This window comes from Bombina bombina, chromosome 2 (genome assembly GCF_027579735.1).
Source record: "Bombina bombina isolate aBomBom1 chromosome 2, aBomBom1.pri, whole genome shotgun sequence".
Lineage (NCBI taxonomy): Eukaryota > Metazoa > Chordata > Amphibia > Anura > Bombinatoridae > Bombina > Bombina bombina.
This window is the reverse complement of record NC_069500.1, coordinates 70280817-70303327: the sequence shown is the minus strand read 5'-3', so window position 1 is coordinate 70303327 and position 22511 is coordinate 70280817. Positions and strand designations below refer to the sequence as shown.

General features: G+C 41.4%; 1 protein-coding gene across 1 annotated transcript in view; it reads left to right on the top strand.

Annotated features, from left to right (window-relative positions):
* ACAA2 (acetyl-CoA acyltransferase 2) overlaps positions 1-22203 on the top strand; it is a 74091-nt gene extending 51888 nt beyond the window's left edge. The window contains exons 7-10 of the mRNA XM_053701102.1: positions 5218-5347; positions 5775-5845; positions 6965-7119; positions 20088-22203. Of these exons, the coding sequence (XP_053557077.1) occupies positions 5218-5347; positions 5775-5845; positions 6965-7119; positions 20088-20172 (441 nt within the window). The 3' untranslated portion in view covers positions 20173-22203. The remainder of the gene's footprint in view (positions 1-5217; positions 5348-5774; positions 5846-6964; positions 7120-20087) is intronic.
* Positions 22204-22511: the final 308 nt, after the last annotated feature.

Here is a 22511-nt window from a genome sequence, read left to right as displayed (position 1 = left end):
CTACTGTTGTAAGCCGTTTTTTTCGGCAGTTAGGGCTCTGTAACTTTTCTGTATTTGAAAATGAGCTGCAGGACAGGTAGGTGAGTTCTATTTGGTTTGTTGCCCTAACACACATTTCTATTTAAAGACACAGTACACATTTATTTTTTTATTTTCAAATAAAGAATTTTTACACTTTATTCTTATTTATTACATAAGATGGATCAAGAGGCGCTCAAACCATTATCCCAGGCGAAGTTGCTGCTTGTCAGTTATGTTTTGATGCTCAGGTGGAACCCCCAGTTCCTTTTTGTTCCTCATGCATTGAGATAACTTTGTTATAGAGATAAAATATTTGACCATGAGCCACCATTATCCCAGGCAAATGCTGTTCAGGTGTCTCCTGTTGCAGATATGCCGCAGCTTTCTCCTCAAGCGTCCCAACTTTTTTTCAGTCTCCACATACAGTGCCCTGTGTTTCCTCTTGCAATCCTGTAGGATTGTCTCTACAAGACATTGCTTCCCAGGTATCCCTTGCCGTATCTGAGGCCCTGTCAGCTTTCCCATGTTGCAAGGAAGGCGTAAAAGGAAATTTTAGGAAACAGTTAGTAAGGTTTCTGATCAAGTTCTGGCCATCCAGAGTGTCCCTTCCCATAAGGCTGAGGAAGAAGACATGTTGGAAACATCTGAGGGGGACATCTCAGACTCAGACAGTGTAATTCCTTCTTCTGGTGCTGAAGTGGTATCCTTCAGATTTAAGCTAGAACACCTTTGCTTATTACTTAAGGATGTTTTGGCTACTTTGGACGACTCTGACACAACTATTGTAGTCAATCCTAAAAGTCTAGTAAATTGAACAAATACTTTGATGTTCCCTCCACGGTGGAGGTTTTTCCGGTTCCTGACCGTGCTGCGGAGAGTATTGCTCGAGAATGGGAAAGACCTGGTATTCCCTTTTCTCCATCTCCTATTTTTTTTTTAAAATCATCTTTATTGAACTCCAACAGGTTTATACATTTTCAATTATTTCCAAAACAAAGAATAAACAGTCAAAAAACATCAGCAAACAAAACGCAAAATATTATGAATTAAATTCCATTCTGTCATTCCTTAATGGTTATAATTTCTCTGTTGGAGTATATTTATCCCCATTTTTTTCCCCCTTTCCCTCCCCTCCCCCCCGCCCATCTCCTATTTTTAAGAAGATGTTTCTATAGCGGATTCTATTAAGGAGTCATGGCAGATGGTTCCTAAGGTAGAAGGAGCGATCTCCACTTTGGCCAAGAGGACTACTATTCCCATAGAGAATAGTTGTTCTTTTAAGGATCCAATGGATAAAAAAAAAATTGGAGGCTTTACTAAAAAAGATGTATGTCCACCAGGGTCTACAATGGCAACCTGTGGTGTGTATCGCCACTGTTACCAGCGCTGCGGCTTACTGGATTGATGCATTGTCTGAATCTCTTCAGACGGATACCCTTCTTGATGAGATTCAGGACAGGATTAAGGCTCTCAAGTTAGCCAATTCCTTCATTACAGATGCTTCCTTACAGGTTATTAAACTGGGAGCCAAAATTTCTGGTTTTGCGGTCCTAGCCCGCTGGGCCTTGTGGTTGAAGTCCTGGTCTGCGGATGTTTCATCTAAATCTAAGCTCATGGCTATTCCTTACAAGGGTAAGACCTTGTTTGGACCTGGTTTGACAGAAATTATCTCAGATATTACTGGAGGGAAGGGTTGTTTTCTTCCTCAAGATAAAAAGAATAAGCAGAAGGGACGTCGGAGTAATTTTCGTTCCTTTTGTAACTTTAAAGGCAAGTCTTCCTCCCCTTCCTCCAAGCAAGATCAAGCCAAGCCTGCCTGGAAGCCCAACCAGTCCTGGAATAAGGGAAAGCAATCTAAAAAGCCTTCAGCTGATTCCAAGTCAGAATGAAGGGTTGGCCCCCGACCTGGGAGAAGATCTTGTAGGGGGCAGACTCTCTCTTTTTTCCCACGCTTGGATAAGAGATGTACCGGATCCCTGGGCATTGGACATTGTCTCCCAGGGATACAAATTAGACTTCAAATCTTTTCCTCCCAGAGGCAGGTTTCTCCTCTCCAGATTATCTGTAGACCAGATAAAAAGAGAGGCGTTCTTACATTGTGTCAAGGACCTTGGCGCCCTGGGGGGTAATAGTTTCAAGTTCCCTTTCAAGAAGGGGGTCTGGGATTTTACTTGAATCTGTTTGTAGTTTCCAAAAAGGAGGGAACTTTTCGACCAATCCTAGATCTAAAGTGTTAACCAAGTTTCTCAAAGTGCCATCCTTCAGATGGAGACTATACGCTCCATTCTTCCCTTGGTACAAGAGGGTCAGTTCATGACAACCATAGACCCAAAGGATGCATACCTTCATGTTTCCCATTCATAGGGATCATCACAGGTTTCTGAGATTCGCCTTTTTTTGACAATCATTTCCAGTTCGTGGTCCTTCCATTCGGCCTTGCCACAGCTCCCAGAATTTTTTCAAAGGTTCTGGGGGCTCTTTTAGCTGTGCTTCGATCTCGGGGCATTGCAGTGGCACCTTATCTGGATGACATTCTGGTTCAGGCGCCATCTTTTCAACAAGCAGAATCTCATACGGAGATCTTGTTGTTGTCTTTTCTTCGATCCCATAAGGGTCGTATATTTGGGAACCATAATAGACTCCCTATTAATGAAGATTTTTCTGACATAGGTCAGAAAAAGAAGAGATTTTCGACTCTTGTCTTGCCCTTCAGTCCTCTCCACGGCCGTCAGTGGCTCAATGTATGGAGGTAATCAGTCTGATGGTGGCTTCTATGGACATCATTCCATTTTCTCGATTCCATCTCAGACCTCTGCAGTTATGCATGCTCAGACAATGGAACAGGGACTATACAGACCTGTCTCCGCGTGTAGATCTAGATCAGGCGTAAATAGACTCTCTTCCGTGGTGGCTTTCTCAGGGTCATCTCTACCAGGGTACTTGCTTCCGCAGACCCTCCTGGGTGATTGTGACCACGGATGCCAGCCTTCTAGGTTGGGGAGCAGTATGGGGCTTGTTGAAGGCCCAGGGCTTATGGACCCAGGAGGAGTCGGTTCTGCCCATAAACATCTTGGAGCTGAGAGCAATCTTCAATGCTCTTCTGGCCTGGCCTCAGTTAGCCTTAGCCCGGTTTTATCAGATTCCAGTCGGACAACATAACCTCGGTGGCCTACATCAACCACCAGGGGGGAACCCGGAGTTCCTTGGCCATGACAGAGGTGGCCCGAATTATTCAGTGGGCGGAGACCCACAACTGCTGTCTTTCTGAGATCCACATCCCAAGAGTGGACAATTGGGAAGCGGATTTTCTGAGCAGACAGACTTTTTATCCCGGGGAGTGGAAACTTCATTCGGATGTGTTTTCCCAGCTTGACCCTTAAGTGGGGGGCAGCCGAGTTGGATCTCATGGCTTCTCGACAGAATGCCAAACTTCCAAGATACGGCTCGAGGTCGAGATCCGCAGGCATTTCTGATCGATGCTCTGGCAGTTCCTTGGAACTTTCAGTCTAGCATACCTGTTTTCCTCCGTTCGCTCTCCTTCCAAGAGTCATTACTCGAATCAAGCAGGAGAGGGTGTCTGTAATTTCTCATAGCCCTGGCGTGGCATTGCAGGATTTGGTATGCATTCCTAGTGGAAATGTCATCCTTTCCACCCTGGAGACTGCCTCTGAGGAAGGACCTTCAACTTCAGGGTCCCTTCCTTCATCCTCGTTTCTCTGAAACTGACTGCTTGGAGATTGAACGCTTAGTTTTAATCGGTCATTGAGACCTTGATTCAGGCTCGTAAGCCTGTGACTTGCAGGATTTACCATAAGATCTGACGTAAATACTTGTGTTGGTGTGAATCCAAAGAATACTCTTGGAGTTAGAGTAAGGATTCCTAGGATTTTGTCCTTTCTCCAGGATGGTCTGGAGAAGGGTTTGTCGGCAAGTACTCTGAAGGGTCAGATTTTGGCATTGTCTATTTTGTTACATAAGCGCTTAGCGGATGTGCCAGACGTGCAATTGTTTTGTCAGGCCTTGGTTAGAATTCAGCCTGTGTTTAAATCTGTTACTCCTCCATGGAGTCCTAACCTTGTTCTTAAAGTATTACAACAGGCTCCGTTTGAGCCTATGCATTCTTTAGATATTAAGATGTTCTTGGAAAATTTTGTTTCTTGTTTCTATTCCCTCTGCTCTGAGAGTTTCTGAACTCTCTGCTTTACAGTGTGATTCCCCTTATATTATATTTCACTCTGATAAGGTGGTTCTGCGAACTAAGTTTGGTTTCCTGCCCAAAGAATATTAATCAGGAAATTGTTGTACCTTCTTTGAGTCCTAATCCTTATTCTCACAAAGAACGCTTGTTGCATAATCTGGATGTTGTGCGAGCGCTAAAATTTTATTTGCAGGCAATTAAGGGTTTCGTCAGTCTTATGCATTGTTTGTTTGCTTTTCTGGGAAACGCAAGGGTCAGAAAGCTACGGCTACTTCACTTTCCCTTTACCTGAAGAGAGTTTATTCGCTTGGCATATGAGACTGCTGGACAGCAACTTCCTGAGAAAATCACAGCTCATTCCACAAGGGCTGTTTCTTCTTCCTGGCCCTTCAAAAATGAAGCTTCTGTTGAACAGATTTGCAAGGCTGCAACTTGGTCATCTTTGCACACTTTTTCCAAATTCTATAAATTCGATACTTTTGCCTTGGCTGAGGCTTCTTTTGGGAGAAAGGTTCTTCAAGCAGTGGTGTCTTCTGTTTAGGTTCCTGTTTTGTCCCTCCCTTATCATCTGTGTCCTATGGCTTGGGTAGTGGTTCCCAACAGTAATTGATGATGATGATGATGATGATCTGTGGACTCACCGTGTTATTAGAAAGAAAACAAAATTTATGCTTACCTGATAAATTTCTTTCTTTCTTGACATGGTGAGTCCATGGCCCACCCTGTATTCAGACAGTTTCTTTTAATATAAACCTCAGGCCCCTCTGCACCTTGTGTTACTTCCTTTCTCTCCTTTCCCTTTGGTCGAATGACTGGGGGATTGTGGGTAGGGGAGTGATATTTAACAGCTTTGCTGTGGTGCTCTTTGCCTCCTCCTGCTGGCCAGGAGTGATATTCCCAACAGTAATTGATGATGATCCGTGGACTCACCGTGTCAAGAAATAAATACATTTATCAGGTAAGCATACATTTCATTTTCTTTACTTACCATTTTTTAGGGTGTCAGTGATGGAGCTGGTGTTGTGATCTTAGCCAGTGAAGAAGCTGTCACAAAACACAAGCTAACTCCTCTAGCCAGGATTGTAGCCTACCATGTGTCTGGATGTGACCCCAAGATTATGGGCATAGGTAAATAACTTTTCCTCGTATTTGTTTATAGTTCATTTTTGTAATATGATAAAACGGACTATGTGAAACTACCATAAACAAAGGGAAGATTAATGATTATGCAATGTATAATGTATTTTTTTATTTTTTTACATCAAACTTTTCTTAATTCCTATTCAAATAAAAATTGTGTAAAATTATTCCCCCGAAATCCTGTGTGTTGCTGGATAAAGGGAGAAACTGAAATAATGCAAAAGTTGTAACTTGTTTGTTTGTTCAATTTTATTTATCTTATGCAGTATTTCAGTTCCTCCCTTTTTATCCAGTAACACAAAACTATTGGAAATCCCCTTGTGGAACGTTACAAATATATATATATATATATATATATATATATATATATCATATTGTATCCTAATAGCTATATCTAATCAATACTATTTTGTAGGTCCAGTTCCTGCTATCACTGAAGCTCTGAAAAAGTCAGGACTGTCCCTCCAAGAAATGGACCTTGTGGAGGTAATGCCATGTCTGTGACTAGCTGATGTTTGTTTTTAAGCACTTGTTTTATACATAATGCTTTAATGAATTGTCTCTGCTGCTGCCTTAGGTATTTAGTGAAACTATTATCTACACTATATCGCCAAAAATATGTTAACCCCTGCTAATTATTGACTTAAGGTGTTTCAGCTACATCCATTGCATAACAGGTGCATAAAATCCAGTACATAGCCATGAAATCTCCATATACAAACATTGCCAGTACAATGAATTGCACTGAAGCGCACAATCACTTTAAAAGTGGCACTGTCATAGGATGCCACATTTGTCACAAGTCAGTTTGTAAAATTTCAGATCTTTCTTGGTCAACTGTAAGTGCTATCATTGTGAAATGGAAGCTTCTAGGAGCAATAACAGCCCAACCATGAAGTGGTAGACCACAAAAACTCACAGAGCAGGGCTGCCGAGTGCTATAGCGCATAGAAATCACCTGTCATCTGTTCCATCACTCACTGCAGAGTTCTAAGGAACATCAGCTAAATAACTGTTCTTCTGGAGCTTCATGAAATGGCTTTCCATAGCCGGGCAACTTTACACAAACAATGCCAAGCGTCGCCTTGAGTGCTGTGAAGCAGACTGCCTCTGGAGCTGTCGAAAAGTTTTCCCTGTAGTGATGATTCAAGCTTCACCATCTGCCAGTCTGATAGAAGAATCTGGGTGTGGGTAATGCCAGGAGAATGCTTACCTACTGGAATGCATAGCGCCTACTGTAAAGTTTGGTGGAGGAGGGAAAATTGTCTGGGGCCTGTTTTTTATGTTTTGGGCTAGGCAAAACAATTTTTAGACATCCTTCCTGTTCCATCAAAGTGAGGTCCATGAAAACATGGTTTGACGAGTTTGGTGAGGAGGAACTAGAGCCCTAACCTCATCCCCATTGAGTACCTTTGGGGTGAATTGGAATGCCAATTGCAAGCCAAACTGTCTGTGTATGTGTGTGTGTGTGTGTGTATATTATATATATATTACAAATATATTGCTTATCTAAATTGCATTAGGCTAAGAAAATGAAGGCTAATTGAAGAAAAAACAATTTTATGGAAAACTTGTTTTAATATATATTCTTCATATTTTTGACAGGTCAATGAAGCTTTTGCTGCCCAGTATTTGTCTGTGCAGAAGGTTCTTGGTCTTAACCCTGAGAAAACCAATGTAAATGGTGGCGCAATTGCTCTGGGACACCCTCTAGCAGCATCAGGCTCCAGAATTACCTCTCACCTTGTACATGAGTTGAGGTATGTACGGGTACGACTAGGAATGTAAATAAAACACCGGAGAGGTGCGGAATTGTAGCAGTTAGTTGAAGGGGGCCCACAAAATTAGTTATTTTATGAAACATAATAAAGAAAAGCTGTTTCTTATAAATGTCCTCATTGATTTAACTCTGCCATTCTGATATGAGAATTTAATGATGTGCTGATAGTCAGCTTTTACAAAATATAAAAGGTTTAACAAAATGCACTTTGAAAAGTATAAACAAAGCATCAAATGATGAAGAAAATCAAACATAAAATAATTGTCCAAATCATCCTATATTTTCACAAAAAGTATTTTATTTTAACCTTGCACAGCTATCCACAGTAATTGCATACCTGCCTGTTACTTGAAAAAGAAATCTCTCAGTTCAACAACAAAACAAGGTTACTGGTTGCTGCCAATTGATTAAGGAACATTTTTATTTGTTTTTTGGGACATCCATCTTTTAAATGAGGAGTCTTTTATTTATTTTTTAGGAGATGATGTGAAAAGTATTTAGATTCACCTATGCTGCTTTAAGCAGTGTGGATTGGATTTAAAGGGACAGTAAAGTCAAAATTAAACTTTCATGATTAGGATAGAGCATGTAATTTTAAACAACTTTCTAATTTACGTCTGTTATCAAATTTGCTTTGTTCTCTTGGTAATTTTTATTGAAGAGTAAAACTAGGTAAACTCATAAGAGCTCAGGAGTGTGCACGTGTCTTTAGTGCTCTATGGCAGCAGTGTTTTGCAACTGTATAACAAAGCTACAAATAATGTTGCAAAACACTGCTGCCATAGAGCACTAAAGACACGTGCACACTCCTGAGCTCTTATGAGTTTACCTAGTTTTACTCTTCAATAAAAGATACCAAGAGAACAAAGCAAATTTGATAACAGACGTAAATTAGAAAGTTGTTTAAAATTGCATTCTCTGTCTGAATCATGAAAGTTTTTAATTTTGACTTTACTGTCCCTTTAAATAACTAGTCAGTAAGCCTTAATTTAAATCATAGTTTTCTACATAACTCTTATTTTTAGAATTGTAACTTTTCAGATTGTTTTTCCAATTACATCAGAAAATTACTGATTTAATTAAATGCCATTATAAACACATTGAGAACTATCTCCAGTTTAATAGGTTCATCATGCAGCTGTTTTCAGCTTTACTTTATTGAAAGGCGACAAATAATCATTACCTTAAAGGGACACTGAACCCATTTGGTTTTTTGTGTGGTTCAGATAGAGCATGCAATTTTAAGCAACTTTCTAATTTACTCCTATTATCAATTTTTCTTCGTTCTCTTGCTATCTTTATTTGAAAAAGAAGGCATCTAAGCTTTTTTCTTGGTTCAGGACTCTGGACAGCCCTTTTTTATTGGTGGATAAATGTATCCACCAATCAGCAAGGACAACCCAGGTTGTTCACCAAAAATGGGCCGGCATCTAACTTACATTTTTGCATTTCAAATAAAGATACCAAGAGAATAAAGAAAATTTGATAATAGTTGTAAATTAGAAAGTTGCTTAAAATTTCATGCTCTATCTGAATCACGAAAGAAAAAATTTGGGTTCAGTGTCCCTTTAATAATAACAATTTAAAGTTTTATTTAGCTAAAGAAAAATAATTTTTACCTGAATAACCATTGAATTGTTTTATTTAACTAAAACAAAACCATTATAGGTTTCACTTTAATTTTTAATGCTTGCCTCATTCCTCCTCACACCTAGGTCATTGTGCAGATCTATTCCACTCCAATTTATAATTTTAAGGGCAATATTAAAACAAAGTTACTGAGAGCTCAAAAATATATACATTTGTTTTCTATATTATGAAGAACATGATAGGAGAAATAACAAACTGATAAGTTAGGTGAGTAACTAGCACTGCTGATATTTCTCTGGAGCATTCTGAGTTGTACGGCTAGTGTTACTGATTGGATAAGAGGTTGGAACAGCATTGCTCTGTGGTACTTCTACTTGTGTTTAACCCCTTTCCTGTGAGCATTAGCAGGAAGCGCACCTCAGCCAGTGTGCATTAGCAGGAAGTGCACCTCAGCCAGTGAGCATTAGCAGGAAGTGCTCCTCATCTTCTGGTAACGACTCAATTTACATTGTGCTGGTATGATACAAGCCCCCATTTGTTCTCTGAGCAGCTGCAGTATTTAATATGCTGGTGCACTGAGTATGTAGCAATGCTTCACATGCTAACACTAAAACAGTGATAAAAAAATGCTAACACGAAAACATTGATAACTTTTACTATAAGCAATTTTTTGCCAACCCTCAACCAATAAATATTAGCCAGAAGTACAACTCAGCCAATGAACATTAGCAGTAAGTGCACCTCAGCCAATGAACATTAGCAGGGGGTGCACCTCAGCCAGTGAGCAATTAGCAGGAAGTGCACTTCAGCCAATGAGCATTAGCGGGAGGGGCACCTCAGCCATTGAGCATTAGCAGGAAGTGCACCTCAGTCAGTGAGCATTAGCAGGAAGTGCACCTCAGTCAGTGAGCATTAGCAGGAAGTGCACCTCGGCCAGTGAACATTAGTAGGAAGTGCACCTCAGCCAGTGAACATTAGCAGGAAGTGCACCTCAGTCAGTGAGCATTAGCAGGAAGTGCACCTCAGTCAGTGAGCATTAACAGGAAGTGCACCTCAGCCAGTGAACATTAGTAGGAAGTGCACCTCAGCCAGTGAACATAGTAGGAAGTGCACCTCAGCAGTGAACATTAGCAGGAAGGTGCACCTCAGTCAGTGAGCATTAGCAGGAAGTGCACCTCGGCCAGTGAACATTAGTAGGAAGTGCACCTCAGCCAGTGAACATTAGCAGGAAGTGCACCTCACTCAGTGAGCATTAGCAGGAAGTGCACCTCAGTCAGTGAGCATTAGCAGGAAGTTCACCTCAGCCAGTGAGCATTAGTAGGAAGTGCACCTCAGTCCGTGAACATTAGTAGGAAGTGCACCTCAGCCAGTGAGCATTAGTAGGAAGTGCACCTCAGCCAGTGAGCATTAGCAGGAAGTGCACCTCAGCCAGTGAGCATTAGCAGGAAGTGCACGTCAGTCAGTGAGCATTAACAGGAAGTGCACCTCAGCCAGTGAGCATTAGCAGGAAGTGCACCTCAGCCAGTGAGCATTAGCAGGAAGTGCACCTCAGCCAGTGAGCAATTAGCAGGAAGTGCACCTCAGTCAGTGAGCATTAGCAGGAAGTGCACCTCAGCCAGTGAGCATTAGTAGGAAGTGCACCTCAGCCAGTGAACATAGCAGGAAGTGCACCTCAGCCAGTGAGCATTAGCAGGAAGGAGCACCTCAGTCAGTGAGCATTAGCAGGAAGTGCACCTCAGTCAGTGAGCATTACTAGGAGGTGCACCTCAGTCAGTGAGCATTAACAGGAAGTGAACCTCGGCCATTGAGCATTAGCAGGAAGTGCACCTCGGCCAGTGAGCATTAGTAGGAAGTGCACCTCAGCCAGTGAGCAATTAGTAGGAAGTGCACCTCAGTCCGTGAACATTAGTAGGAAGTGCACCTCAGCCAGTGAGCATTAGCAGGAAGTGCACCTCAGCCAGTGAGCATTAGCAGGAAGTGCACCTCAGCCAGTGAGCATTAGCAGGAAGTGCACCTCAGCCAGTGAGCATTAGCAGGAAGTGCACCTCAGCCAGTGAGCATTAGCAGGAAGTGCACCTCAGCCAGTGAGCATTAGTAGGAAGTGCACCTCAGCCAGTAAGCATTAGCAGGAAGTGCACCTCAGCCAGTGAGCATTAGTAGGAATTATAGTGCACAACTGATATTGCTGCATAAATTTCAATTTAAACAGCGTTTGCATTGCTTTTTGTTGACAAAATACATTTTCACTATGCTTAAACGTTCTTTAACCCCTTAATGACCGCAGCACTTTTCCATTTTCTGTCCGTTTGGGACCAAGGCTATTTTTACATTTTTGCGGTGTTTGTGTTTAGCTGTAATTTTCCTCTTACTCATTTACTGTACCCACACATAATTATATACCGTTTTTCTCGCCATTAAATGGACTTTCAAAAGATTACCATTATTTTCATCATATCTTATAATTTACATAAAAAACATTATAAAAATATGAAGAAAAAATGGAAAAAAACACACTTTTTCTAACTTTGACCCCCAAAATCTGTTACACATCTACAACCACCAATAAACACCCATGCTAAATAGTTTCTAAATTTTGTCCTGAGTTTAGAAATACCCAATGTTTACATCTTCTTTGCTTTTCTTCTGTTATGTGTGATCAGTCGAACGGGTCATCATTACTTCTGGGATATAACTCCTCCCCAACAGGAAATGCAAGAGGATTCACCCAGCAGAGCTGCATATAGCTCCTCCCCTCTACGTCAGTCCCAGTCATTCTCTTGCACCCAAACGACTAGATAGGATGTGTGAGAGGACTATGGTGATTATGACTTAGTTTTTATGACTTCAATCAAAAGTTTGTTATTTTAAAATAGCACCGGAGCGTGTTATTACTTCCTCTGCAGAGTTTGAGGAAGAATCTGACAGAGATTTTATACTATGATTTTAACCGGAGTCGTTAAGATCATATTGCTGTTCTCGACCATCTGAGGGAGGTAAAGGCTTCAGATCAGGGGGACAGCGGGCAGATGAATCTGCATTGAGGTATGTGGCAGTTTTTATTTTCTGAATGGAATTGATGAGAAAAGCCTGCCATACCGTTTAAATGACATGTATGTATACACTTCAGTATTCTGGGGGATGGTATTTCACCGGAACTACTGTGTTAAAGGTCACTAATCCTTTTAATAACTATTCTCATGTTAAACCGTTTTTGCTGGAATGTAGAATCGTTTACATTGCTGAGGTACTGTGTGAATAAATATTTGGGCATATTTTTCCACTTGGCAGTTTTTTGCTTTAATTGTGACAGTTTCGTTTCTCTTCACTGCTGTGTGGGAGAGGGAGGGGGCCGTTTTTGGCGCTCTTTGCTACGCATCAAAAAATTCCAGTCAGCTACTTTTATATTTCCTGCATGATCCGGTTCATCTCTGACAGATCTCAGGGGTCTTCAAACTTCTTTGAAGGGAGGTAAATTCTCTCAGCAGAGCTGTGAGAATTCTTATAGTGACTGTGTATAAAAAACGTTGTTTTGTTTTCTTATGTACAAATTTAATTAGTGTTGTTTTTTTTTTACTTATGGGAACAAACCTTTACTAAAGTTGTGTTGTTTTAAAGTTTGATGCAATAACTGTTTTTCAGTTCATTATTTCAACTGTCATTTAATCGTTAGTACCTCTTTGAGGCACAGTGCGTTTTTTTTTGCTAAAAAAGATTATAACCAAGTTGTAAGTTTTTTTGCTAGTGTGTTTAAACATGTCTGACTCAGAGGAGAGATATCTGTGTCATTTGTTCCAATGCCAAGGTGGAGCCCAATAGAAATTTATGTACTAACTGTATTGATGCTACTTTAAATAAAAGTCAATCTGTACAATGTGAACAAATTTCACCAACAGCGAGGGGAGAGTTATGCCGACTAACTCGCCTCACGCGACAGTACCTGCATCTCCCGCCCGGGAGGGGTGCGTGATATTTTGGCGCCTAGTACATCTGGGGCGGCCATTACAGATAACATTACAAAGATATGGCTACTGTTATGACTGAAGTTTTGTTCTAAATTACCTGAACTAAGAGGCAAGCGTGATCACTCTGGGGTGAGAACAGAGTGCGCTGACCAATGCTAGGGCCATGTCTGATACTGCGTCACAGCTCGCGAGAGCATCGAGGCGGAGAGCTTCATTCTGTGGGTGACGGTTCTGATCCAAACAGATTGGACTCAGATATTTCAATTTTAAATTTAAATGGAGAACCTCCGTGTACTACTAGGGAGGTCTTAGCAGCTCTCAACGATTGTAACACTGTTGCAATACCATAGAGAAACTGTGTAGGTTTGATAAATACTTTGCGGGTACCGGCGAGTACTGACGTTTTTTCCTATACCTAAGAGACTAACTGAAATTGTTACTAAGGAGTGGGATAGGACCCTGTGTGCCGTTCTCACCCCCTCCAATATTTAGAAAGATGTTTCCAATAGACGCCACCAACTCGGGACTTATGGCAAACGGGTCCCCAAGGTGGAGGGAGCAGTAGGTTCTACTTTAGCTAGAGCGTACCACTATCCCGGTGGAGGATAGCTGAGCTTTCTCAGATCCAATGGATAAAAAATTAGAGGGTTACCTAGAAAATGTTTGCTTCAACAAGGTTTTATATTACAACCCCTTGCATGTATCGCGCCGATTACGGGCTGCGGGGCAGCTTTTTGGATTGAGTCCGCTTGAAGAGAACCTTAGTTCCTCTACGCTAGACGGACATTACGGACAGGCTTAGAGTCCTTAAACTAGCTAATTCTTTCATTTCCGGAGGCCGTAGTACATTTAACCAAACTTACGGCTAAGAACTCAGGATTCGCCATACAGGCACGCAGGGCACTGTGGCTAAAATCCTGGTCAGCTGATGTTACTTCTAAGTCCAAATTACTTAATATACCTTTCAGGGGCAGTCCTTATTCGGGCCCGGTTTTGAAAGAAATTATCGCTGACATTATCGGGAGGTAAGGGCCACGCCCTACCTCAAGACAAGGCCAAAGCGTAAGCTAGACAGTCGAATTTTCGTCCCTTTCGGAATTTCAAAACAGGAGCAGCATCAACCTCCACTGCACCAAAACAGGAAGGAGCTGTTGCTCGTTACAGGCAAGGCTGGAAGCCTAACCAGTCCTGGAACAAAAGCAAGCAGGCCAGGAAACCTGCTGCTGCCCCAAAGACAGCATGAACCGAGAGCCCCCGATCCGGGACCGGATCTAGTAGGGGGCAGACTCTCTCTCTCGCCCAGGCCTGGGCAAGAGATGTTCACGATCCCTGGCGACTAAGAGATCATATCTCAGGGATTACCTTCTAGACTTCAATTATCTCTCTCCCAAGAGGGAGTTTTCATCTGTCAAGAGTTGTCAACCAAACCAATAAAGAAAGAAGCGTTTCTACTCTGCGTACAAGATCTGTTAACTAATGGGAGTGATTCCATCCAGTTTCCGTGGTCGAACCAAGGACAGGTTCTACTCAATACCCTTTGGTGGTTACGACGGAAAAAAGAGGGAACTTTCAGGCCAAGCTTAGATTTAAAGACTCATAAACAAATCCTAAGAGTTCCATCGTTCAAAATGGAAACTATTCGGACAATCTTACCCATGAATCCAAGAGGGTCAGTACATTGACCACAGTGGATTTAAGAGGGATGCTTACCTTCACATACCGATCCACAAAGATCATCACCGGTATCTAAGGTTTGCCTTCTTAGACAGGCACTACCAGTTTTGTAGCTCTTCCATTCGGATTGGCTACGGCTCCAAGAATCTTCACAAAGGTTCTGGGTGCCCTTCTAGCGGGTACTAAGACCGCGAGGATTTCGGTAGCTCCGTACCTAGACGACATTCTAATACAAGCTTCAAGCTTTCAAACTGCCAAGTCTCCATACAGAGTTATTCTGGCATTTCTAAAGGTCGCAATTGGATTGGAAAGTGAAACGAAAAGAAGAGTTCTCTCTTTCCTCTCACAAGGGATGTTCCATTCTTGGGGACTCTTATAGATTCTGTAGAAATGAAGATTTACCTGACAGAAAGACAGGTTAACAAAACTCTCAAAAATGCATGCCGGCGTCCTTCATTCCATTCAACACCCGTCAGTAGCTGAATGGAATGAAGGTGATCGGCTTAATGGTAGCGGCAATGGACATAGTACCTTTTGCACGCCTACACCTCAGACCGCTGCAATTATGCATGCTAAGTCAGTGGAATGGGGATTACTCAGATTTGTCCCCTACTCTGAATCTGAATCAAGAGACCAGAAATTCTCTTCTATGGTGGCTTCATCGGCCACACCTGTCCAGGGGATGCCATTCAGCAGGCCAGACTGGACAATTGTAACAAACAGACGCCAGCCTACTAGGTTGGGGCGCTGTCTGGAATTCTCTGAAGGCTCAGGGACTATGGAATCAGGAGGAGAGTCTCCTTCCAATAAACATTCTGGAATTGAGAGCAGTTCTCAATGCCCTTCTGGCTTGGCCCCACGTTAATAACTCGGGGGTTCATCAGGTTTCAGTCGGACAACATCACGACTGTAGCTTACATCAACCATCAGGGAGGGACAAGAAGCTCCCTAGCAATGATGGAAGTATCAAAGATAATTCGCTGGGCAGAGTCTCACTCTTGCCACCTGTCAGCAATCCACATCCCGGGAGTGGAGAACTGGGAGGCGGATTTCTTGAGTCGCCAGACTCTTCATCCGGGGGAGTGGGAACTTCATCGGAGGTCTTTTGCCCAAATACTTCCGACGTTGGGGCAAACCAGAGATAGATCTCATGGCGTCTCGCCAGAACGCCAAACTTCCTCGCTACGGGTCCAGATCCAGGGATCCGGGAGCAGTTCTGATAGATGCTTTGACAGCACCTTGGAACTCAGGATGGCTTATGTGTTTCCACCCTTCCCGCCTGCTTCCTCGATTGATTGCCAAAATCAAACAGGAGAGAGCATCAGTAATTCTAATAGCACCTGCTTGGCCACGCAGGACTTGGTATGCAGATCTAGTGGACATGTCATCCTGTCCGCCTGGTCTCTACCTCTAAGACAGGACCTTCTGATACAGGGTCCATTCAAACATCAAAATCTAACTTCTCTGAAGCTGACTGCTTGGAAATTGAACGCTTGATTTTATCAAAACGTGGTTTTACTGAGTCGGTTATTGATACCCTGATTCAGGCTAGGAAGCCTGTTACCAGAAGGATTTACCATAAAATATGGCAGAAATACCTATACTGGTGCGAATCCAAAGGTTACTCCCTGGAGTAAGGTTAGGATCGCTAGGATATTGTCTTTTCTACAAGAAGGTTTAGAAAAGGGTTTATCAGCTAGTTCATTAAAGGGACAGATTTCAGCTCTGTCCATCTTTGTTACACAGACGTCTGTCAGAAAATCCAGACGTCCAGTCCTTTTGTCAGGCTTTAGCTAGGATCAAGCCTGTGTTTAAAGCTGTTGCTCCACCATGGAGTTTTAAAACTTAGTCCTCTTAACGTTTTTACAGGGTGTTCCGTTTGAACCCCTTCATTCCATTGATATAAAATGTTATCTTGGAAAGTTCTGTTTTTAATGGCTATTTCCTCGGCTCGAAGAGTCTCTGAGTTATCAGCCTTACATTGTGATTCCCCCTTATCTGATTTTTCACTCAGACAAGGTAGTTCTGCGTACTAAACCTGGGTTCTTACCTAAGGTAGTCACTAACAGGAACATCAATCAAGAGATTGTTGTCCCATCCTTGTGTCCAAATCCTTCTTTCAAAGAAGGAACGTCTTTTTACACAATCTGGATGTAGTTCGTGGCCCTCAAGTTCTACTTGCAGGCAACTAAAGATTTTCCGCCAAACTTCTTCCTTGTTTGTCGTTTACTCTGGACAGAGGAGAGGTCAAAAAGCTTCTGCTACCTCTCTCTCTTTTTGGCTTCGTAGCATAATACGTTTAGCCTATGAGACTGCTGGACAGCAGCCTCCTGAAAGAATTACAGCTCACTCCACTAGAGCTGTGGCTTCCACTTGGGCCTTTAAGAATGAGGCCTCTGTTGAACAGATTTGCAAGGCTGCAACTTGGTCTTCGCTTCATACTTTTTCCAAAATTTTACAAATTTGACACTTTTGCTTCTTCGGAGGGCTATTTTTGGGAGAAAAGGTTCTTCAGGCATGTGGTTCCTTCTGTATAATGAGCCTGCCTATCCCTCCCGTCATCCGTGTACTTTTGCTTTGGTATTGGTATCCCAGAAGTAATGATGACCCGTGGACTGATCACACATAACAGAAGAAAACATAATTTATCTTACCTGATGAAATTCCTTTCTTCTGTTGTGTGATCAGTCACGGCGCCCGCCCTGTTTATAAGGCAGGTAAATATCTTTTAAAATTATACTCCAGTCACCACTTCACCCTTTGGTTACTCCTTTCCTCGTTGATTCTTGGGTCGAATTGACTGGGGACTGACGTAGAGGGGAGGAGCTATATGCAGCTCTGCTGGGTGAATCCTCTTGCATTTCCTGTTGGGGAGGAGTTATATCCCAGAAGTAATGATGACCCCGTGGACTGATCACACAACAGAAGAAAGGAATTTATCAGGTAAGCATAAATTATGTTTTTTGGTGCAAGTTATAGGGCCATAAATACAAGTAGCCACTTTGCTATTCCAAACCACTTTTTTTTCAAATTAGCGCTAGTTACATTGGGACACTAATATCTTTCAGGAATCCTGAATATCTATTGGACATGTATATTTTTTTTTTCAAAGGACATTCCCAATTATTGATCTAGGCCCATTTTGGTATATTTCATGCCACTATTTCACCGCCAAATGCGATCAAATAAAAAAAATTGTTCACTTTTTCACAAATTTTTTCTCACTGAAATTATTTACAAACAACTTATGCAATTATAGAATAAATGGTTGTAAATGCTTCTCTGGGATCCCCTTTGTTCAGAAATAGCAGACATATATGGCTTTGGCTTTGCTTTTTGGTAATTAGAAGGGCTGCTAAATGCCTACTGCGCACAATACGTGTATTATGCCCAGCATTGAAGGGGTTAATTAGGGAGCATGTAGGGAGCTTCTAGGGTTAATTTTAGCTTTAGTGTAGTGTAGTAGACAACCCCAAGTATTGATCTAGCCCTATTTGGGATATTTCATGCCACCATTTCACCGCCAAAATGCGATCAAAAGTAATAAAAAAACGTAATTTTTTTCACAATTTTAGGTTTCTCACTGAAATTATTTACAAACAGCTTGTGCAATTATGGCACAAATGGTTGTAAATGCTTCTCTGGGGGGATGCCCTTTGTTCAGAAATAGCAGACTATATATGACTTTGGCGTTGCTTTATGGTAATTAGAAAGTCGCTAAATGCTGCTGGCGCATCACACGTGTATTATGGCTAGCAGTGAAGGGGTTAATTAGTAGTTTGTAGGGAGGCTTGCAGGGTTAATTTTAGCTTTAGTGTATAGATCAGCCTCCCACCTGACACATCCCACCCCCTGATCCCCTCCCAAACAGCTCCCTTCTCTCCCCCACCCCCACAATTGTCCCCCAGCCAGTCCTTAAGTACTGGCAGAAAGTCTGCCAGTACTAAAATAAGGTTGGTTTTTTTTTTTTTTTTAAGGAAAAAAAAAAAAAAGCATATTTACATATGCTGTGTTTAGGATCCCCCCCTTACCAACCCCCAACCTCCCTGATCCCCCCCAAAAACAGCTCTCTAAAGCCTCCCTCTCAGCTTATTGGGGGCCATATTGGTACTGGCAGCTGTCTGCCAGTACCCAGTTTGAACAATCAAATGTTTATTTTTTTTTTTTTTTTTTATTTTTTTTACTGTAGTGTAGCTCAATCCCCCCCCCCCCCCCCACGGACCAACCCCCCACCACCTAAATCACACCTAAGGGCTTTTTTTATAGATTTAAATTTTGTCCCACTTTTATTGTTTTGGGACACATTTTTTCCGTAGTGTAGCGGTTCCCACCCGCTCCCACCCCCTGCACGCGCCCCCCCCCCCTCGTGCACGTGCGCGCGGCCACCGCGCACTTACCCGCCCCCACGATCCCCGCCGCCCCCCTCCACATGGACCAGCGGCCATCGATGGCCGCCACCCCACCTCCACACACCGGCTCCCCACCCACCAACGATACCGGCCCATCGATGTCCGTGCAGAGAGGGCCACAGAGTGGCTCTCTCTGCCATCGGATGGCCGTAAAAGGTTATTGCAGGATGCCTCCATATCGAGGCATCACTGCAATAACCGGAAAGCAGCTGGAAGCGAGCAGGATCGCTTCCAGCTGCTTTCCACACCGAGGACGTGCAGGGTACGTTCTCAGGCGTTAACTGCCTTTTTCTGAGGACGTACCCTGCACGTCCTCTGTCGTTAAGGGGTTAAGTAAATGTGATGGCTATAAACTGTGTAACCAATCATTTGATAGAAGAGACTATTTCTTATATGATGAGTTGTTAAAGGAACAGCGTATAGCAATTTTCAAATAACTATGTAATAGACACTTCTATAAAGAAGACTGATACTGATCTAAAAATCCAGTATAAAACCTTTTAAAAACGAAGCTCTCAGTTTAGCACTCCTGATGAGGTTAGGCTGGGACACCCAGTGAAAGGGACTGGGAAAACAATAAGAGCAGACACTCCCCGTCCCCACCTTCCCTGCATATGAAAAGACAGATAACATAAACAGGAGCCAGCAGAAGTCTGTAAATGCATGTATGCCTCTGACATTGTGGGGCTTAGTTAGGAGTCTGAAAATCAGCATAATGTTATAAAAAAAATAAGCAAAACTATACATTGTTACAAAAACATTCCCAGGTGAGCTATATAAATGGATCATCTACATTCTACAAAACATTTATGCAAAGAAAAATATAGTGTACAATGTCACTTTAAGTGTGTATATTTACAAGGTAATTTTGGTAGAGAGTGTGATGCAGTTTCCTTGAGTAGTTGGTTTTATTTTACTATAATTGGCCTTTACTAATAGATAACATTTTACTATTTTGTCACTAACCACAGGATCTCTACAAGGTCATGTTACCCTGAAATGAGAGGAATCCATTCTCTTCCACATTTGAAATTACAGGGGTGTCAATTTAAAAAATGTAAAAGAAATACACAAGTTTAGTACACTTGAATCTTAAAAATGTCCTCTCTCCTCTTTTTATATTATATATACAGTATATATATTAATGAGTCAAGTAGTACTCTTTTAGAGCAGTATCAATGGTATATGGATGTATATTTAAATCAAATAGAGGAATAGTTCAAGAACAATTATTTTTGTTTAAAGATACAAATCCTTTGTTTCTTGTATCTGTGAAAGTTTTATCTTTTCATTGTTAATTTGATCTCTTCCAGACGTCGAAATGGAAAATATGCAGTGGGATCAGCCTGCATTGGAGGTGGCCAAGGTATTGCCGTTATCCTTGAGAATGTGGCTTAAACACGTGGAAAAAAGAATATCTGTTAAACTGATGTCACAAACTGTGCTTAGTCCAAGGAGTAAACATCTTCTAATTTTGGTTTTGTTTGATATACTGTGCTGTGGATAATACCGTACAGCCACTAGCTCGCTCTTTGCTTATGCAATCCTGTTTGACAGACAAACGCTTTTAAAGGATATAAAAGTCAAAATTAAACTTTTTATGATTTTTGTTTTAAAAACTTTCCCAAATTGTTTCTGTTAGCAAATTTAATTGGTCTCTTGGTGTCTCTTGTTGAACAGCATTCATAGGTAGATGTGAGCATGCTTGTATGGCAGAGTGCCAAAGACATGTGCATGCTCATAAGGCTACCTAGGTATGCTCATCAAAAGGAGGATACAGAGGGAACAAAGAAAATTTGAAAATAGAGCTTGAAATTTTAAGAAACTTCCCATTTACTTCTATTTGGAATTATGAAGGTTTTTAATTTGGCTTTTATGTCTCCCAATTGATCAGCCCCGTAGTGAGAACTAATGCAATGTATTTAAGTAAAGCAAATAGGAATACCTTGTGCCCTTTTCTTGGACTTTCCTGTACATTGATTTATTCAAGATGTACTAAAAATCTGCAGCTTTGAATAAGGGGTTATAAAGGGTTCACATAACTATCCACATATTTCATATTTTGAATTCAGGGATTTATTATGCTGTCTCCATCCTTCTCTACTGGGACTTTCAGAGAAGAACTTGCCCACTGAAATTATTTATATACTACTTGTGCAATCATGACACAAATTATTGTAAAATGTTCTCTGGTATCCCCTTTTGTTCAGAAATAGCAGTCATACATGGCTTTGCTTTTGGTAATTAGAATGCCGCTAATTGCAGCTGCGCACCACACCTCTATTATTCCTGACAGTGAAGGGGTTAATCAGGTAGCTTGTAAGGTTAATTTTAGCTTTAGTGTACATATTACCCTCCCATCTGATCCCTACCTTATCCCTCTCTCTCACACACACCCTGGTCACCACCGTCTTAGGTACTGGCAGACAGTCTGCCAGTATGCATTTTAGTTTTTTTTGTTTTTTTTTTAAAAAATTATTATTATTTTATCCTCTTCCACCTCCCTGATCCTCCCTCTACTTGTGGCCATCTTTAGTACTTGCAGCTGTCTGCCAGTACCCTATAAAAGCAAATGCCTGGAGCTCAGGAACTCCAGCTGCTGGTGCTTCCTGCAGCTTGGATGTATATATGTATATGTCATGCGGTACGATAGGCAAAGTACCGCATGACTTATATATACGTTGTATGGGGTTAAGAGACACTGACCAATTAAGTGTGATTAATAAATCTTCCTTTAGCTTTATTTCTCTTTAGGTCCTATTCGTTCTATGAAAACCTTTGTATGTGTCTGCATTTGATCCTTTTGAGATTGCAGATACTTCATAGATGAATATAACCCACATGGCAAATAATTGTATAATAACATATAGTTGGTCACCTGTGATTATCAGCCCAGAAATGCACACAGGGGGTTTAATGCCTTTGGATTGCATAGTTAGACTAGTTTTTATGTTCAGTTGTATGTATTTAATTCAGATCGGCACTTTTATTTCCCCCACATTCACATGCCGTGTCCTTTTACGTTTAGAGTCTAATAAACAACCCTATTGGCTGTTTTTTTTTTTTACTTTGTTTAGCTGCAAAAAGCTGCAGCTGAATACAGTGAGAGATGAACAAATCAAGTACCGCATCCTCAGTATGTCTTGTTAATGTAGCTCAGGGAAGTCAAGTCTTCAAGGGCTTTTAAAACGGGCCAAATTTCAGGATCAAATTCATTTGATCCCTTTAATCCTCAAGAAGAGAGTGTCTGAAAGCTTGGCTTTATTGTTGAGTCAGACACCCTTAATCCAATACCACTGACATGTATTATCTAATGTTTTTATTTTTTATGAAAACTGTGAAGACCTACTAAAGGCATTAGTTTAAAAAAAATAGGGCTTTATCACTGTACATGTGCCTTTATTAACAAATAAAATGTTATTAAATTAATTTGTCTTTTTCTTTTTTTAAGCTTTTAGCATATTACATGAATATGGAAGTTACAAGTGAAATTTTCATTATTCAGATAGAGCATACAATAAAAAGAAAATGCTTTCCAATTTACTTCTGATTTCAAATTTACTTCTTTATCTTGGTGTCCTTTTTTAAATTTAGCTTTCTTTCATATAGGTGGCGAGAGTCCATGATTTGTTACATATGGGATATACTTTCCTACCAGGAGGAGGCAAAGTTTCCCAAACCTCAAAGCCTATAAATACCCCACCCACCTCACTTATATCTCAGTTTCAACTTTGCCT